The sequence below is a fragment of the Calidris pugnax genome, unplaced genomic scaffold (genome assembly GCF_001431845.1).
Source record: "Calidris pugnax isolate Ruff unplaced genomic scaffold, ASM143184v1 scaffold211, whole genome shotgun sequence".
Classification (NCBI taxonomy): Eukaryota; Metazoa; Chordata; class Aves; order Charadriiformes; family Scolopacidae; genus Calidris; species Calidris pugnax.
This window is the reverse complement of record NW_015091083.1, coordinates 7,739,725-7,759,242: the sequence shown is the minus strand read 5'-3', so window position 1 is coordinate 7,759,242 and position 19,518 is coordinate 7,739,725. Positions and strand designations below refer to the sequence as shown.

The window sequence follows — 19,518 nt, the reverse complement described above, 5'->3', positions numbered from 1 at the left end:
ACGGTTAAATTACCATCCTAATCCAAAGCAAGGAACACTTTTCTGGGCTACAGAACTCAGTTTTTACTGCATTTCTATTATTTGACAAACTCATTACAGTTTTCACTGATTTTATTGGAATCATGATGACAGTAATTAAGACTACTTAGAGATGACACCCTCCCAGTTAACAGTATTCTATCCTAATACATGATATTGGAAATAAAGGGGTGGCACAGGGAAGAAATCTTCCAATTCATGCATAGAGAAGTTTAATTAGAGCTATTAATTCTAGGCAGCACTTAAAAATAAACTCAAGGTATAGAAGAAAGTACTATAATTATATGCAATATATTTTTACTATAACTAGCAACCCTGGGAGTGGGAGTTTGGCTGCATATAACTCAAAGCAGACAAGATATTGTTGTATGCATCCCCTGGACTAGAAAATACATAAAACATACTGCTGTTTATATTGTTTTAATTGGAACACTATTGATCCTGTAGAAACATTTCTTTGCCAAAAGAAATGCTTAAAACACAGAAAATGACCACAGCGACGAAAGCCACAGGAACACTCATGGAAAAACAGAGTGCTTGTATTAGACTCAAGAGAGCACGATATATAAACATTTTAAGTGGCGTAGAAGAGGAACGAGCTTCCGCTCTTTATCTCACTATTGAAGATAAAGGAATGCACATGTAAAGTGATGTAAAGTGTAAAGATGTAAAGAATGTTGGCTTACTCCAAAAGAACTGAGCTGTAAATTTAAGATCCTTCTCTAATTATCATATATTATACTGGTAACCAGTGCTACACAGTAGTTCTCAGCAGGCTTTTTTTTTTTCTTAAATACGTAATACATTTCCTGTCAGAAAAAGGACATGGAAGATCAGATGAACTTTCAGTCTGATCTACAACAAAGCTCACAATTCCCAAACAACTTCTGATGAAAAATTAACTCCTGATAACTAAAAATATTTTACAGGTACTTAGAGTTTCCATAAGGTCTACGAGAAAACAGTTATTATTCCAACCACTGCCATCATAGTGAAGTTGTTTTGTTCAAGGCCAGCTAGAAGGTGAGCTGAGAAGGGGAGGTGGATGCACAAGGGGAGTTCCCATTCTCAATCAGGATTTGTGCAGTGGACTTCCAGAGTGGGACCCTTGTCTGCACCACCTGCCTTTATGGGGCACCACGATGCCCAATAGCAGTACAGGCTTTCAGGAAAGGGGGCAAATAAGAACCAGCTGTAATTAATTATGGACTGCGTCCACTCCTTTGCTTTCAAGGAACTGAGCTGCTGCCAGAAATACCTCTTGGCTGTTCTTCAGATAACAGAAATTTGTAATTGGAAATAAAAGCTGCTTTTCATTTCCATGCATTTGGAGAAACTGTTCCCAACCGCTCCTGTTTCGCATTCAGTAATGTGCCTGAAAAAGACTGCCACCCAAAATGAGAACTACTTCTCTAGATATTGATAGAAAATAAGGTTTATAAACAATGCTTAAAAATCATACATATGTGGCACATTTTCTACCTAAAACTCAAAAGCAAGCTGCATTTTATTTTATTTTCAAGTAGCTAAAAATTTTGGCCACTCAGATATTCCAGTGGTTTTATTTAAAGAACTTTTTATTTCCAGGGAACAAGCCCTTGTTATTAGTTAAAATTCAAGCTTTATTTTTTCAATAAAGCAATAGCACTGATACTGCTTCTACGATGATCTGCAGATTTATTTTTTCAATAAAGCAATAGCACTGATAATGCTTCTATGATGATCTGCAGCCTGGATGTAGCCATAACTCCACTTAAAATGAAAAAGTTATTTCACCTGTGACAGACTGTGTATGAAACTAGTCTTAATCATGACACAGAAATGAGGACAGGGGAAGCAGGAGTGAGATGGTGGAATTAATTTAACTAGAAAGGTACACAACGTTTAAAACCTTGGGTTACTACATAAAGAAATATCTTGGCTAAATTTTCATTAACGTGAGCAGCTTTTCATTGGATTATGAGACTTTTACAGCAATATAGTCTTCCACTTAATGAAAAAAAAAAAAAGAAGGGGGTCTGTTAGAATTAAATGAAGCATTATCAGACTAATTAAACAGCACTAGTAAAAAAATAAAAAAGCCATCACCCAAAGAAAACACAGCTTCAGAGAGCCTGAAAGGAATGAGAAGCATATGTTTTGTCAGCCCTGGAGTGAAGCTCCAAACAGGTGCTTCCCCACACTAATCCCCTCGGAAAGCTGCAGTCCGTGCTGAAGGCGATTGCTGGTGGCTAAGATCTCCCAACTACAAGATGAAATTGTGCTTTTGAGGATAGAGAAACTATGTAATGACATTTAACTGTCAAAGATTTGAGATGGAAGGTTTTAAGGACTGGCTGGTAATGAAGCAGAAAGAAAAAGCCTATTGTCATTTTATACTGTTTGGCATAATTTTTACATACTCAACAACCCGAGGCACTGAAATGACTTTCAATAACATCTTTTCCAGGTGTACATCATAAGTCTAATGATGAAAAAAGTAGATCAATAATGCACCAAATTATCTAATGATTTTTCAAAAGTGAACCAACACCACCCTGCACCTAGAGCTCCTGCTTTACAAAGAGTCTTATTGGAAGGCAACTATTTTCTTAGAAGCCAGATGAAACTTCAAAAACCCTTGAGAATACATTTGTAATAATATTTAATATAGTATAAAAATCCTTATTTCTCTTAAAGTGATTAAAAATAGAAAGTGAAGAGTAAAAGTGATAACTGTATAAATACTTTAAAGGCAATGTACCATAAAGAGGAAAACAGGAATGCTTGTACAGGAAATGACAAGTGAAACAAGCCGAAATGGGCTTGAGTTAATGAAATAAAAATTCCACCTGAAAATTAGGGAGAAAAATGACAGGGAGGATAATCAAATAGACAACAGAAGAAAAAACTGTCTTAACAAGGGAAGAGAGAAACCAAACAGATAAAGAACTCTCAGTTCTCTCTCTTTTGGCATACATGTAGTTAATATGACAGCATAACTCATTTTTAAACACAAAGCACTTACTAGAAACCCAAGAGAAAAATCCTCAATTTTCTGGCTGTTACAATGTACTTGAATCCATTCTCATGGTGTAAAAACCAACTTCTTATGCAACACCTTTGATTGCATTTGAAAACTTCAAAATTGTTTTTAAATCCATATAACCGTCTCTCTCACAAAAATGAAGCACTACCGTGATGGGGCAGACCAGTTACATTACAGAACATAACTCAAGTGCACGGTGTAATTCAGAAGATTTATATTAAGTAAATTGAAGAAACCCACGAACCACTGAATAAAACTCTGCCACTTCGGACATTTGGTTGAAATAAGTATCAGGCAATCAAGCCTAACGATCTGCTCTGAGCAGAAGTGCTGTTTCCTGAAACACCCCCAAACTCCATACACCAACCTATAATTCCAGTCAGATTCCAGTCACTGAGGAACTTGCCCGTCAACGTTACCTGTCACACATCTACAATAAATACAATTCAAGGAACGACCAAGGGTCAAAATGTAAAAGAACTTGGTTATTTCCCCAGAGCAATGAGGCTGCTTCTTCCCCTCCTCGCTCCCCGCGCACACGCTGAGCCCTGGGGGTTCCTGATTCTGTTCTATTGGATGCTTCTGAATGACAAAATAGGGGAATTTACTGATGATATTTAGAATAATTATTAACAGATACCACAACATGCCGGTTTTGGCCGCGCTCTGTAGTGATTAGCGATGTTTAGCTTGGGAGATTTGTTATCAAAACATTGACCTTGAGCTTAACCTGGTATTTGGGTTCTGCACTGAAGCCACTACTGTACTGCGGGTACCATCTCATGGAGACAATTAACAATTATACTTCCTCCTCTGAGAGGTTTTTTGAGGAGGAAATAGGGAACGGCACCGTCCCAACCTTATGCTGTGATATTTTCTCCTTTGTTACAGTAACTTCTCAGTATCTTGAACATCTTTAAGTAGTTAAAATACTTCTATTGGTATTTCTTAGAAATATCGCTTCTGTTTTGCCTAAGGTTTACAAGCAATTCAGGAATATGACCCAGACCTATGAGTTTTCTCTCATTTACCCTTCTAATTTTCTTCCCCCCTATCCTGCTTGAGGGGGGATTGAGCGAGCAGCTGTGAGGTGTTTGGTTGCCAGCTGGGGTTAAACCACAACAGCCAGTGACACTTCCTTTGGAAAATATTTTGGAAGAGAAACTTACTACACCCAAATAGCAGACACAACACTATTTCCTTAAACTACTCAAAGGATTTCAAGCTTTGATGATTTTTGTTCAAGTCTTCTGTCCAGCGTGGCCCAAATAAACATATGACACCTTTGAAACACCACTGAAATTGTTATGATTTCATTTTAATTACCAAAACAATATGAGAATTTGGCTCTAGAGGCTGCGTGAAGATACACAGCTCGGAGCTTTAATCCAAAAATGCAAGTTAAAAACCTTTCATAAAACTGCTCAAAATGAAAAAGTATTTTAACTTGGTAGACTTCTACAAACAACTAGAAAAGTCCCAAATGAATATTTTTTTTTTTACTTTGTTTCTACATCTTTTACATTTCATATATCGTTTTTTCTTTGCGTAACTTATAAAGAAAATATTTACTTCATAAATTTCATCATTATCAGTAATAAGAGCAATTATGAAAATTGACATAAAACTGTCACTTCCACTACTGATAACAATCCAGAGTCAGACCCCACCCCTATTTCTAACTGCATTTGAAAAAGAAAACATAATTGGCAAATTACAGCAGTAATGGTGGTGGATGATTTTTATGTGTATTAACCGGAATTATTACAAGCAGTGTGAATGTGGCTTTAAAACATCATCCACTCAGAGCATCATCGAACTCAGTTTTGCCATTTTAGACACAAACACACAGGCAGAAGCTAAGCAAGGGCTCTGTTATGCTGGTACGGGGTGTTTATCTTGGGCAAAAAGGTTAGAACATAAAAACCACCACCAGAGGAACACCTTATAGAATCATAGAACGATTTGGGTTGGAAGGGACCTTAAAGAAGATCTAGTTCCAACCCCCTCCCACCATGGGGAAGGATACCTCCCACTACACCACGTTACTCAAAGCCCCATCCAACCTAAGACCTCCAGGGATGGGGCCTCCACAACCTCTCTGGACAACCTGTTCCAGTGTCTCCCCACCTGACAGTTATGAAAATTGCCTACATATGATGTCAATACTCCTGTACCTATTAAATATTGCTGATGCTCACTTAAATCTGCGGGGTTTACAACGCAGTTTCAGTAGCCAACAGTATTGGATAGCACATTGAAAGAATTAGCTGACTCTATATAAATTGAAATTAATTATTAAAAGCTCTGAACAGAAACGGGAATAAAAATTTTCCTTGGAAACAGATGACACTGAATTTTAATATTAAAATGTATTTCACAGCAATTATTACAAACCAGAAGATTTTTGATGTATGAATACAAACAGGAAAATATGCCTTTATGCTGATATAATATTGCTTCCTTGAAAGGGCACACAAATTACACCATGAGTCAGTAAATATAACTTAAAAATTCCAACTGACTACCTTCCTGTAATTTCATGGAATTTTCAGCTCAACAGAAAGTCCCCCCTCCAGAGACATTTTATCACCATACACTTAGAGATTTTAAGTGCAGCATTAACACTTAACATCCTAATTGTTTCCAGCAGCAGAACTTATATGTACACTGTTCACATGGGCAAAGGATCTAGACAAGGGTAAAAACGACCCAACAAGTGAAGTAAAAACCCTACAAAGTGAAGTAAGAGAAACGAGACAAAGACAGCACACAGTAAAAGCAGCAACAAGGTAAAATATATCCTCCCATACAAAGCGATGCACAGTCAGTGAAGAGTTAATAAGTACATCACCATGTTGAACAGAGCAGGAGTGATAACTAAGCAACCTCCTTTAAATCTGCTCTTGGTCAAGTACATAAAAACTCCCCACGAGTTGCTTCAGTATATACCAGCAACATCCCATCAGTCCAGGTCTCAATGTCCTTTGAAAAAATCTAGCAAAACCATACAGGCAGCAATACAGTAATACAGTCATTTGTACTAATGTCGCTCATTTGGCAATTCAGTTTATCTATTACTAATTAATGAAACTCTATGAGCTCCAGCAGCCAGGCTGAGTACCAGTGGAGGCTGGGTGGCTTGGTAAGAAGGCACAGGAATCAACCCAAACACACAGCTGGTTCTCAGCCCTTCAGTTTACCAAATTATAATTGGCTCATGTCGGAGAAAAGGGAAGAACAAGTATTTTTATCACCTTTAAACCTAAGCTGAGGTTTACCCATTTCATCCAAAACCAACAACAACTATGACCCACAAGCAGGACAGAAGATGGCCATAGGAAATCCTATTTATTGGATTAGTAGGGGTGAAAAAAGTTTTGAAGGTCTTTTTCACAGGAATATTTCCACAAAAGTAAAAACAAACTAGCAATTTTACAAGTAGCTGTAATTTTTTTTAATTTAAATTCACTGAAAGAGAAGTTAGCACGATTCATCACTGTGATAGGAGCATCTCTGAAGAAAGTGATTAAGATGTCTATCCTATGTACCTTTCTTCCCAGAAAGATTTTACCCACTTCTCACAATGGAGTCACTGTACCTTAAATGTTTGCTACATTTAAATGTGTTGAAGGATTAAAGGAAATTAGTATTTAAATAAACATGCATGCTCAGACCAGCTAAAATTCATCATCCTTAAGAATACCTCATGTGGAAAATGCAAGATGCATCTGAAGGTGAAGATTATCATGACATGGAAAATACAGAAGAAATAAAACAGATTCATTTTCCACTGCCTATATACTAACAGCAAAAACCCACTAGTATAAAAGGTGACTTTCTGAGATTTTTAGGTATGCTTTCATAATCAGCATATTTCAGACTATAATTAAACATTAATACCCCAAAAAAGGCAAACTGAGGACATATAAAGGAATTTATGCTTGCAATTTATTAAGTTCTTGGAAAGTCTTAGAAATTTGGAAAATGACAATTATCCCTGGATTTTCAGACTTTTAACATAATGTTTTTATAATGCAGGAAGATTACCAGAAACATGTTGTAAGGCTCTGTGGTAGAAATTACCCTGTTCAACATTGTCATAAAGACCACAGAAGCTGAACAGCGAGGTCACACCGTTTGTTAACGCTGTATTCATTGTCAGTTTAAAGCTCGTTAAAAAAGCGCTACAGAAAAATCTCACAATACTGAGCAAATGAATTCAGTCTATTAGATCTTTCCAAAAGCTGATAAATACAAAGAAATGTAGGTGAAGTAGCTGACTCTGTACATTTATGAGTTTTAGCTTATTCAGAAGATGCTTTTACAGTTATGGATGTTCTGTAAAAAACACATACCTGCCACAATTTTTTTTACTATTGCTGAGCTCCTAACAGGGTATTAAGAAATGAACAAAAGAACCTTTTAGTGTGCCAAAATTTTAAATATCGCATTCAGTTCCAGTCACCTACCTTTAACAGTTTGAAAAACATGGTAAGAACCATTTAAAACACCTTAACACCAAAAACTGAGAGTTAACAGAGTTAGAAGTACTACTAATAGGCATGGCTGGCACCAAATATATTAAAAAGTCTGTTCTAGTAACCCCAGAGGGAAAAAAAAAAAAAGATAGTTCACAGTAAGAATATTGCTCTTTGAATTAAAAAAGTACATAAAATGGATATTTTCATTTTTTTTAAGTGACAGTAAGGCCAGCCATTTTTCAGTCTGATGTGCAACAAAGAATGACAGAATCAGAGAATAATTTCCACCAGAAAAGAACATCTCATTTCTGCTAGTCTAATCCCTCACCCAAAGCAGGGTGAGCTGGATAAACCCAGATGCTCATGGCATTGTCCAGTCTAATTTTAAGTCTTTCCAAGCACAGAGATTTCACAGCCCCTTTTGGGATCTTGTCCCAGTGTTTAACCACTTTCTCCTGTGTTGCAACTTTTATCAGTTACTTCTCACTCAATCACCGTGGACTTCTGAGAAGAACCTGGCTCTGTCCTCTAAACCCTCCCGTCAGGTAGCTGAAGACAAGATGTCCCCTCAGCCTTCCCATCCTCAGGCCACACCAACCCAGTTCTTTCAGCCTCCTTTGTCCCTCATGAGATTAATGGCTGCTGCTCTGCATGCTGAGTTTGGTCTGTATTAATTCTGAAGTGTGAGCTTTGGCCTCTGCTTCCCATTTAATTACAAAATGGATAATTTTTAGGTTTTTTTAAACTCAGAAACAATTCCTCTGAAGCAAGAGCCTTCATGATTTTTAGCAAGTATGTTTAGACAAAAGTATCTACAGGTCAATTATTTTTCAAGAAAAATAAACATGCTGGGTTGTTTACAAAATGAAAGGACCGAGCTTTTCTTCTTTAAGAAACAAATTACATATTTCAGGTTTAAATGCAATATGCAGCTCACTTAAAAGTTGCTTCCTACGTTTACACATTGTCAAAAGGGACCTGACCCTTCCTAATCAAGTATGGAAATAAAAAGTAAGTGGAAATGCACCTTGCAATAGCTAGATAGCACCTGGTTGCTTTAAGAACCTGCCAGTGATCAGCTCCAGATCAAAGGTGGTCCAAGCTCAAGGAAAACACCACTGTCAGGTGCTTGATGCTATATTAGTACTTAACCCAACAAACATAATCTTTCATCACCTTTTGAAAAGAATGCAAATTTCTATCTAAATATGCACATATTTACATCACAAAAACATTACCACTGACATTTTTAGCTCTGTAGAAAAGGACTAAGTAAAGACGGAATAGGAACTACCTTCCATGATCCCTTACTCAGGATTAATAAATACAAGGAGCACATAGAAAGAATGGACAAAGTTAACACCATTTACATCTTCTTTGGGGGAAAAAAAAAAAAAAAGCCAAAGCATCTTACAAAATTTGAAGTAACTTAAATAATGACAAAGTCGAATCTGTCAAAAAAAATCTGTGGCTCTAGAAGGCAGAGGAAAAGGACGGACAACGAAATATTTGAAACAGGTTCCGGCCCATAGGAAGCATCAGTTTAAGTTAGCACAGTATCAGGGTGTTCTCACCCTTCTTCCCACACAACTTTCAGTATGTCTTGCAAAACACCTTGAAAATCATTTTTGAAAAGCATGAACAGACATTACTAATTCCAGCCAGTCAGCAACTAAGCCATTAAAGTAACTTTTACATTCTGCTAATTCTGCCAGTGCAGATCAGAGCATAGTTCTACCTATATTTTGTTCAAATATCTGTGTCTTGAGTTCATAAACGCAATGGCATTTGGGCTATTTCTACGTTACTGATGAAACAGTATTAAAAGATTTATGCTTAACAGCATTGAATTGTACTCCCAATGAAATATGTACCCCCCCATGAATAAACATTTATAATCTGCCTACAGAATGAATTACGATTATTTTCTGCCTGCAACTGCACTCTCCACTACAGCTACAGTTTTCAGCAAGACAACTCACAACAGTAAATATGAACTAGTAACTCTGAAGTCTAGTGACAAATGTTTACTGTTTGTCCTAATCCATGCTGCTTTTACAGCTGCTTTCTTTGCTTGAAATGCTGAGATGGAAAATAAAAAGGTCGTGATTCCTTCCCCCAGGCCTCATCTCATTTATGTGGATCCTCCTGTCAGGGCCTTGAGTGCACTTCCATCACCCTAGGGGTTTAGCTGCCAGAAGGGCTCCATAAGGAGAAAGACGCATCTTGAAACCACCATCGAGCTCTGCTTCCCTTCTTATGCCAAAAATCCTAAATTCCCAATATCTAATAACCCTTTTATCTGTGCCTTCCTAATGGCATCTTCCCAGCTAGGGACCTGTCTATGCATGAAGATCCTAAAGGAGGTCTCCATATAAATATCCCACGACCAGTTGCACTGGCTGCAGCATTTGTTTCACAGCCAACTACAAGCTCAAGTCTCTACCCAGGATCACAAACCACAGTAGTTCTTCCTGGCCATAAAAGCTTCTCAACTGAAATTGTAATTTTCTTGGAAGCTTTGGGATCGTTTCAATACAAGTTCACCATAACCAGTGACGAGCAGCTCAGCTGACCATCACGCACTATCTTTGTACTCCAGAAAGATCAATGCAGCAGTGGTAGAACTCAGATCTCCTGGAAAGCCTGCTGTGGGTGGAATGACCAAGGGCTCACTAACCCAGCAGGCCACTCTCACTGAGCACTTTCGGCACAAACAAATAACATACAGTAATGGCTCCGTGCCACCTGTGTTCAGTGCGGATTAGACTCTTTTAGTGCTTGGGATTTTCCAATGACGAGTCCAAAGTCATCTTCTGCAGACCTGATTTCTACACATCGGTCTTGAATGACTGCCAACTGTCTATGGCTGTGACAAAGGGCATAGTCTCACAGTATCTGAATGAATAAAGGAGAGCGGGTGTACTGACAGTGATCAGGGTCAGCCAACCGTCCAGTGGTTGCTGAACAAGGCCACAGTGAAGAGGCACACCAAGCTAGGTGGTCAACACACCAGGATCCAGATCAGCGAGGTACGTGGCTGGACAACCATGTAGCTGCAACCTGGCTGGAGCAACAACCAAGGCCAAGGGCCTAAGCTTAAAGACAACTCCTGAGTGAAAGGGGAACCCTGATAAGACTTCTCACAGCTCTTTCCACAGCAGTCTGACTCAAGATTACATGGCTGCACCATATCCAAGATGACCTTCAACACAAGCAGCCAAATGAACAAACAAACTGCTGGAAGATGGTATATTTGGGCCTGACACCTCCTAGCTGGTGACGGTGCAGTGACAGCAACAGCAGGCAATAAAATTCTGACACCCTTATTTCCTATTCACAAGACCTGTAACGTCAATTTTAACAACCATCTGCATCTACTTTTCCAACTGTGTTGTTTCAGCAAAGCTGGAAGTAGCCCAGACAATAAAGCTATTTGCAGTTCAGGAAGGGCAGGAGGAAGGTAAGCAAGCTCCCATCCTATGCTGGATCAGGTTTCCTTTGTATTCTGCAAACATTACATATTCCATATGATCCAGGTATAGAAAGTGCTTTAGAATTAACTTTAAAAGCAAGACTGCTATTTTTATTTTCAAAGAAGTCCTGACAGTGTAGCCCACAAGGCTTCACAAATTTATTTAAAAAAAAAAAAAAAAGTATTAAGACCAAATATAGTAGCTACAATCTAAGAGCAAAATAAAACACAATATGTCACCTCAAAAGTTTAAAGATCATACAAAATTGGTGATAAAGCAGTATCTTCTCTATTACAACAAGCCAGATCTATGAGAAACAACTGAGGGGCTTATGCTCCCCTCCTGCCCCTTTTGAAACTGAAGTTTTAGCTCTGATAGCTGTGGAGTGCTTCTACAAGAAATTTAATCCTAGACTGCAACAGATGATATAGAAGGACAACTGTGAAAGCAGCAAGGATTGGGACAAACAGTAAACATGTGTCATTAGGCTTCAGAGTTATCAGTTAATTTTTACTGCTATTAATTTTGTATGTAATTGTTCTGCCAGGCTTCATTTTGGAGGCAGATCATTACTGGTTATATCAGAGCAGCTGGAGAGATGAGGTAATCACAAAAAACCAAAGCAACTTCTGTATACAAGTATGTATGGAAGAGAAGCTTTTCCTCTCCTACTCCTATCAGACACCCATCTTATTCCCTACCACCTGAAAAATGCAAAACAATCTCTGTTATTCCTTAATTGCTTACAAGAAAGTCCACTCTCATCACCCATTTAAAAAAACAAACACCCCCAAACAAACAAAAAACACCCCACAAGAATACCCCACCCAACAAACCAAAACACAAAACCCTTTACCCCCTACTTTACTACTGTATTATCCAGTGCACTAAAAATTTGGATCTTAGGAAAGGAAATTTCAGAACAGTTTCTTAAAATCCATTGTTTCTACAATTACGTATTTGACTGGGGCAACAGGGGTAATAAACTGACAAGAACCTCGTTATCATATTGAGACAAAGAATTACTAAGGTTCATCATGATAACATTTCATCATTCTGATTCCAACCTTGGTTTGTTTTCCTGACTTGTACCTTTAAAAGATGGTGCTTCTCCCCTTCCAAAAGGCAGCATCTACCAGAGAATTAAGGTGATTTGCACAGAGTGAAAAGCAAAGGCCTGATGCAGGTCAGGCAGTTGCATTTATTCCCTTGACAACAAGCACCATCCCTATCCTAACTCAAGGGAATTTTATCACATTTCCCCCCCCCCATCCGCCACTCACAGACCAAAATTAGAGTCTTCTAGAATACATCCAGTCCCACTTCAGACAGAGGAGGATACGGCTCTTTTAAAAGGTGATGAGAAATTGTGATTTCGTAATACACGAAAATCAGTGCTACTGCTTAAAGGAGCAGGCTTCTGAACAGCTGGGATTTTTTAAACTTTCAAAGCAAAATTTTTTCAGTGTATGGAATATTAATGAAAAGAATGCTCTTTTCAGTAGTAAAATCCAGTCCTCGCTAGTGAAAGCTGAGAAGCAAAGGTAATTAAGAATGGTATCAGCCGTTTTTCTTGCATATAAATACCATTGTTCAAGGTGTGCTGATCCCAGCTAAGACATGATCTGTTTTCATAAAAAGTTCTAAACCAAAACCACCTTAAGGAAAAAATTAAAAAAAAAAAAAAGCTTTGGTTGGTTAACAGCCAGCTTAAAAAAAAAAAAAAAGCTTTGGTTGGTTAACAGCCAGCTTAAAAAAAAAAAAAAAGCTTTGGTTGGTTAACAGCCAGCTTAAAAAAAAAAAAAAAGCTTTGGTTGGTTAACAGCCAGCTTAAAAAAAAAAAAAAAGCTTTGGTTGGTTAACAGCCAGCTTAAAAAAAAAAAAAAAGCTTTGGTTGGTTAACAGCCAGCTTAAAAAAAAAAAAAAAGCTTTGGTTGGTTAACAGCCAGCTTAAAAAAAAAAAAAAAGCTTTGGTTGGTTAACAGCCAGCTTAAAAAAAAAAAACATACAAAAAAGAAAACCCCACAGCAATGCAAAATTTTACTAACTGCAAAAATACAGTACAAGAGACACACACACAGTGTCACACCGACATGTATTTTCCCAATGAATTATATAAAATGTAGACTTGCAATGCACGAATTCTATAAACCCAAAAGAACATCTTCTGTGGAGCAATTTAACGTTCAGAACCGCACAAAGCGATAGGCACATAAGAGCTTGCTTGTTAAAGCCAAACTGCGTCTCTTCTAGGAAATGCTTTCTGAATACATAAAGGATATTTTCATAATAAATGTCACATCTCTTCCCTCCCTCTCCTCCCCCCCCCTTTTCCTCCCCAACAACACTCCCGATTCTTTTACAAGCTGCAGCGGGTTTTAAAGGCGCTCTATCTGAACGATTCATACACACACACAATAAAAAAAGGCTTTGAAGCACAGCAAACGTTTGCCCTTATTCTATAGAAACTGTATAGCGCTAACTTGGCTCTTCCCTCCCCCCACTCAGTACCTTTCTGGGGTAGTGACTTCACATCCTTTGACATCAGCGCAGCTTGAAAGGGGGATGGGAGAGTTACGGCAGAAAGCAGTAAAACCTGCTTTTAACTATGCGTGCGATGCCTCTGCCGAGTCTTAAATCTTCCCCAAAACGCGTTTAATAGAGGAGGGGGGGTTCCATCTCCCCCCCCACCTCTCCCCCCCCGGTTTTACCGCGGAGGGAAGGAAGGGGGAAGGGAGAGGGCTACAAAGGACTTCCTGGCTCCCCGTACCCCCGCACCACAATAGCCATTTATTAGCTCGCCCGGAGGGTCGCGGCTCCCCCGCAACACGCACGACAATAATAATACTAATTAATAACTCACCTCGAATATGCAAAAGGGCCACGGGCTGGAAGGGCCCATTGGAATTGGCCGCGTCAACCACCATCCTGCTGCCAGCTCTGTTACATGTCAACATCTAGGCTCCGGCGGGCAAGGCAATGTATTCCTTAAGGCGAGAAACCAGCCTCCATTTTAGTTTAAAAAAAGACAGAAACTGAAGCGCTCTGCAGCTGGAGGGAACTGGCTGGTGAGTGATGTCAGCGGGCGGGAGGAGCCCCATTGGCTAACGGCAGCAACTTAAAAACGACAGGCAGGAGGCCGCAAATGAGCGGCGGCGGGTGCGGGGCTGTCACCGCGCCCCGCGCGCCCGACGGGCCGGGCCGGGCCCCCGCGCAACGGGAGCGGGGCAGGCCCCGGCCTGGGGAGATGACGGGCCTTTGGTGGGTTTTTTTATTTATTTGTTTATTTTTTGTTTGTTTGTTTGTTTTTTTTAATTATCTCCCCCACGGATCATATTCGCCACGCACCTGCTGGAAAAAGCGTGTGGTGTTTTTTTTTTTTCCTTCCTGACAAAGCTAAAAGCTTCATCTTTTCTTCACTAAGGCTGCCAAAAATCACCCAACGGGAGCCCAACTTAACCCTGGGAAACCCAGCGTTAAGGGCAACACGGAATCATCAAATAGTTTGGGTTGGAAGGATTTAGTGCCAATACTGCCTAATAATGTCATTGTCCTCTTGGAAAGCTTAAGGAAACTGACCGGCTAACATTAAATGTGCCATACTCTAAGTTGAAGTAATAATATTCTGTGGTGTCCTTTTCAGAAATCAAGTATTTTTCCTTCCTTACCTCACCCCACTATGTATATGCAGTCCCTCTGGGAATCATGGAATGGTTAGAGTTGGAAGGGACCTTAAAGATCATTGATTTCCAACCCCCCTGCCGTGGGCAGGGACACCTCCCACCACACCAGGTTGCTCAAAGCCCCATCCAACCTGACCTTGAACACCTCCAGGGATGGGGCATCCACAGCTTCTCTGGGCAAAAACATAGAATCATAGAATCATCTACAACTTCAGCTTTCAAGAGCCATACTAAAAGGCAGGTCACAGTAAGACAGGTCGGTGAATAATTATTAGTAGTAGTTTATAAATATAAAACCTCATAAGCATTCCTATGAAGTATTTTATGACTGGTTACTAATATGTAGATTATGAACAAAAATATATATACATAGGACATTCAGGAGATGAAAGCCTGTTTCATGCTCACCTGAATATTTCTTTTAATCTAGAAATGGGCCTATCTCAAGTTAATGTCGGTAAACTTGGATATTACAAAATTCAGGTTTTCCTTTCTAGAACATTCAGTAACTTTTTTTAGTAAGTAACTTTGTTTATTATTATTAAAAACTAAAGTATTGCAGCACTAAAAACCAGTATACAGGCATATAGAAACCGTTTTGCTGCACAATCCCAGAAATACAAAAAAAGCACAGCACGACAATTTCTAAACTTCAGTGAAATAATTCACAGTATTTGGAATGAAACTCTAAGCAATTTTCTTCATCATATGGAACTTGCACATTTATTTTTACAATGAGCTATTTGAAGGACCATTTTGTCTCTCAGGTACTGCACTTCTGGGAGTGATGTGCAGAGAAACAGGTAATGTTACACTTTGTACCATTCCCAAAATCTGGGCTTCTCCCCAAATACTATTTGCAGCAGGATGTCACCTTTAAATATTTAGATTCTAATATCTAGATGACACTGTTCTAACTTATATCTGCTCAAAAAACAAAGGAGTACTTCAAAAAAAAAAAGGAAGAAACTTTTCAATTAGGTAATTTGCTGCTAAAAAATTGGAAAAAAAAATTATAGGGCAAACGCATACCTGGTTAGAAAAATTATATTGCACTACAATGATATGCTGTCAAACGTGAGCTAGACCTGTACTGAATGTTATTGAATTGGATCAAGGGAAAACCCTAACTGGGATATAAAAAAGAGGGATATTACCCATAAGATACATGAAGAATTCAACCAGATTTACTGACTGCTGACAAGGCCCAATTTGTAGGAGTACCTCTTGGATGTCCCACTTGAAGGCTGTAAACCTGCTGAGAAAGCCCACAGATGACCAATCTAGAAAATATTACTTAGTATAAAAAAAAATCAAACTGCTCTGTTTGGTGTGATATGGGTTGAGGTTTTTTTTAGGTCAGTTGGTTGGTTCGGTTGGGATGTTTGCTTTTGGGTTTTTTTGATAGAAAGGGCTAAACTGAGAATATTATTAAGTATTTTAAAAAGTAATTAGGGAGACGGAGGGAATTAGTTTTTTCTACATTCACCACGACAGTAAATTCCTCCTACAACAAGGAAGATTAGGTTAATATTAAATGAAATCTTCTCACAATAAGCATAGTGAAACAAAGTAAGAGACTGCAAACTTATAATTTAAGAATTAATCTAATAATTCTAAATATGGGCAAACATAATGAGTCATATAAATGTAGTTGATCCCGCTTTTTGAGAAGAACATTAAAATGGACTATATGAACTCCTGATGCCTTTTAAAACCTTTCCCCTAACACTACAGAGATTCAAATAATTTGTCTTTCCAGTACAGGCAAAAACAGGGGAGGTCTATCTCGAAAATGTCAGGTTTTATATCCTTGTATCTCTTGGGTATACCCTAAATGTAGAGTTTTAGTCTTATAAAACAAATAGCTACCACAGAGATATGCCTTTAACTAAACTAGATTTAAAAACAAAACCAAGACTGACCTCAAAGAAAGTTTTCTACCAGAGCTTGATGGATACAAGAAAACTGAAAAACAACTCAGATCATTTTTTGCAATGTTTTCATATGCAAAATTTTGTAGTAAATTCCTTTTCTTTTCACCATCTAAAGCACAATTAGACTGTTCTATAGTGATAAGCCACAGTATGAAGCAGCAAAAATTAGGTTTAAAATTCCAGTTTATCAGGCAACCACATCTTGAAAAGGCAGCTGCTCTATCTCTCCTCCTCCCTACTCGTGTCTTTGCTTTAATGGTCAAGTGCTGCTTCTTTCTCTTTGAAACTCCCTGCAAAGATTAAAATGGGTATGAAGACTGCTGGTACAACAGCACCCAACTTAACTACACTCCTGGAATGCAACAGAGCAAAAAGGGACTGTTACTTTAGTTACAGTGCCATTTCCTATTTTAAATATAAGCATGGGTTGAATAGCTGGAGGTTCATTTAGGTTATTTCAGCAAATTTAAGAGTCAACACCCCTACACTGTTCTTCAGTAAAGAGAGGAAATGTGACATCTGCAGCCCTAGCAGTAGTATTGGCAGAACACTACGTCACATTGAAGAAAGTTTTCCTTTGCAAGATGCACATGTCCAGTTCACTTCTCCCTCTTGCAGGGCTGTTAATCTGAGGCCAGTACTTAGTAAACTACCATGAAAGTGGTTCAAACAGCCATAATTCAGTATATTTCTGGTGTGCTTCTTACAGGACACTACTGGAGCTGAAGAACTCCAATCTTTGTAAGACCTGTTGCTCATTAACAAAATGTGGTATCTTCTCACCAGTGGTACAGATTGAGAAGTACATTCTGCCCAGGTGTGTATACCCTCCCTTTGCTTCAGCCTTAAAATATTTGATTTGACACCAAAGGAAAATATTTACTGAAGTTGAATTATTTCGTGCACCTTCATTTGGGAAAAAAAATTGCAAAGAAAATCAAGTTAGGAATGGGCAGAGAAAGAATATTACAGCAAGTGGAATGGAGCTAATGAATATCAATGGGAGAAGGAAGATGTTATTTGAACATATTTATGAGGACACTTCAGTTGCAAGAGAATCAAAAACCATATTAACTTCGGCTACCCATTTTTAGAATTAAATGAGTGAAAAAACCATATTGACAGTACAGCAAAACTGTAGCTATTACAGCTTTCCTCTGAACCCTGCTCATCACTTCTAACTTCCTGATGATGGGAATGAAGGAAAATCCTGTAAAATTCTCAGGATATAATTAAATGTGTTACATTTAGAATCCAGCGCTCTTTACACTGGGAGGCTGGATAGTATTTCTTTCAAAACAAATACTCCGTTTGGGTTGTGATTTAAAAAAACAACCAACCCTACTCACCTCCACAACAAATTCACCTGCCCAAAGACTGCCTTTATTTCCATTCTGAACTAACTGTTATTGTGACAGTGACAGAATCAATAACATACAAGGTAATTTAAATTGGATAAACTTCTATTTACATGAAGACACCTCGGTCAAAGTTGGTAACCTGAGGGGATTTCCTTTTTGGATTGAGAGAGGAGGGGGCTATTTAGTCTGAACTCTAAGGTAACTAAAGTCTTAATTCCACAACTGCTGAAGTTGTTATTCCTCAGTGACCTAAGCCAGCCCATTGCAGGCTGCTTCAGCCCCCATCCTGCATTCCCCTCTGCTCTATTTTGCTCCCATCTGCTTCAGTGGTCATCAGACCCACAGCTGAGTTGGTTTAGTCCAACAACCGAACAGAAATCCAACAGAAAGCCACTTAACTTTAGTGTCACGTTGGTTTTCTGTTAACTTGTATTCCATGGCAGCCTAAGTTGAGCTAAGTCTGTATGAGCCACTGCTGCAGTCCCACCTCTGCTGAGCCACACATGGGCAACTGTCCGAAACCGCTGTACAAGGTGCATGGCTGAACCCGATTAGGAAACTGAGCAGAGTTGAAATCAGAAGGAAAAACCTGAGTTTAAGCCACGTTGATTCCATTATCCGGTTCACCAGACCGGCACCCAAAAAAGGGATGGGAGCAAACATGACTTGCTTTTGCTGGCAGGACCAATGTAGTTTGCTTTTTGCCCTCCAATCACAGCCTAAGCAAAACTTACCACTTGCACAAATGATGTCAGGCTACTGAAAACAAGGGTCTCTTCACAGCCCTGAACAATGAGTTACTCGAGGACAATAACTTTGTTTTAGGGGAGAAAAGGCACTGGATACTACACATTCTGGAGGAGAAACCACAGCAATAGAAAGGATACTGGGCTTCTCCTACAAGGTGCTGACTCAATTCCAAGCAACAGCCAAGAGGAAATTCTTCAAGGAAATAGAAACAGTAAACACCATGTTAATACCTAGCTATCAAAGGAAATACACAGATAAGAAAAAAATCTTACCTGGATAAATGAAACAGGTATGGACTATCATTTGGCTTTCTTAAAGAATTCCTAAGACTGAAGCATGGCAGAAGATAGTATTCTAGCTTCCATATTGAGAAATTGATATTTACTTCTTTTAGAACTGGAAGAACTGTTTAAAAGTGAATTGGCAAACATCTGCCTCTGATTGGATTCGTCTCTATCTGGATTTCCCAATATTTACACGGTCACTCTAGCACACACAGACTCAACAGCACCGAGTTTTCCTTCAGTCAATATTGTATACTCATAAAGTTTTGTAAGTGGGGGGTTGGGAAGGAAATCAGTAGATACCTGCTGAATTCAGAAAGCTGTACAACACAAAAAAACCCATTAGTTACCTTAAAATAAATATATTTTAAGAATAGCATCTGCTACAGAAACGTATTTCCTAGAGCAGATTGCAGCAGCTCATTTCAAGTATTGTCACACTGTTTTAACTGAGCCCAGTATTAAAGCTAACGTGT

At 38.7% G+C, this 19,518-nt stretch overlaps 1 protein-coding gene across 1 annotated transcript in view; it reads right to left on the bottom strand.

The window, feature by feature from the left end:
- The window catches only part of PPP2R5C (protein phosphatase 2 regulatory subunit B', gamma), a 61,623-nt gene that overhangs the window by 34,136 nt on the left and 7,969 nt on the right, over nt 1–19,518 (bottom strand). Inside the window, exon 2 of the mRNA XM_014957555.1 lies at nt 13,891–14,014. Coding sequence (XP_014813041.1) covers nt 13,891–13,984 — 94 coding nt within the window. The 5' untranslated portion in view covers nt 13,985–14,014. The remainder of the gene's footprint in view (nt 1–13,890; nt 14,015–19,518) is intronic.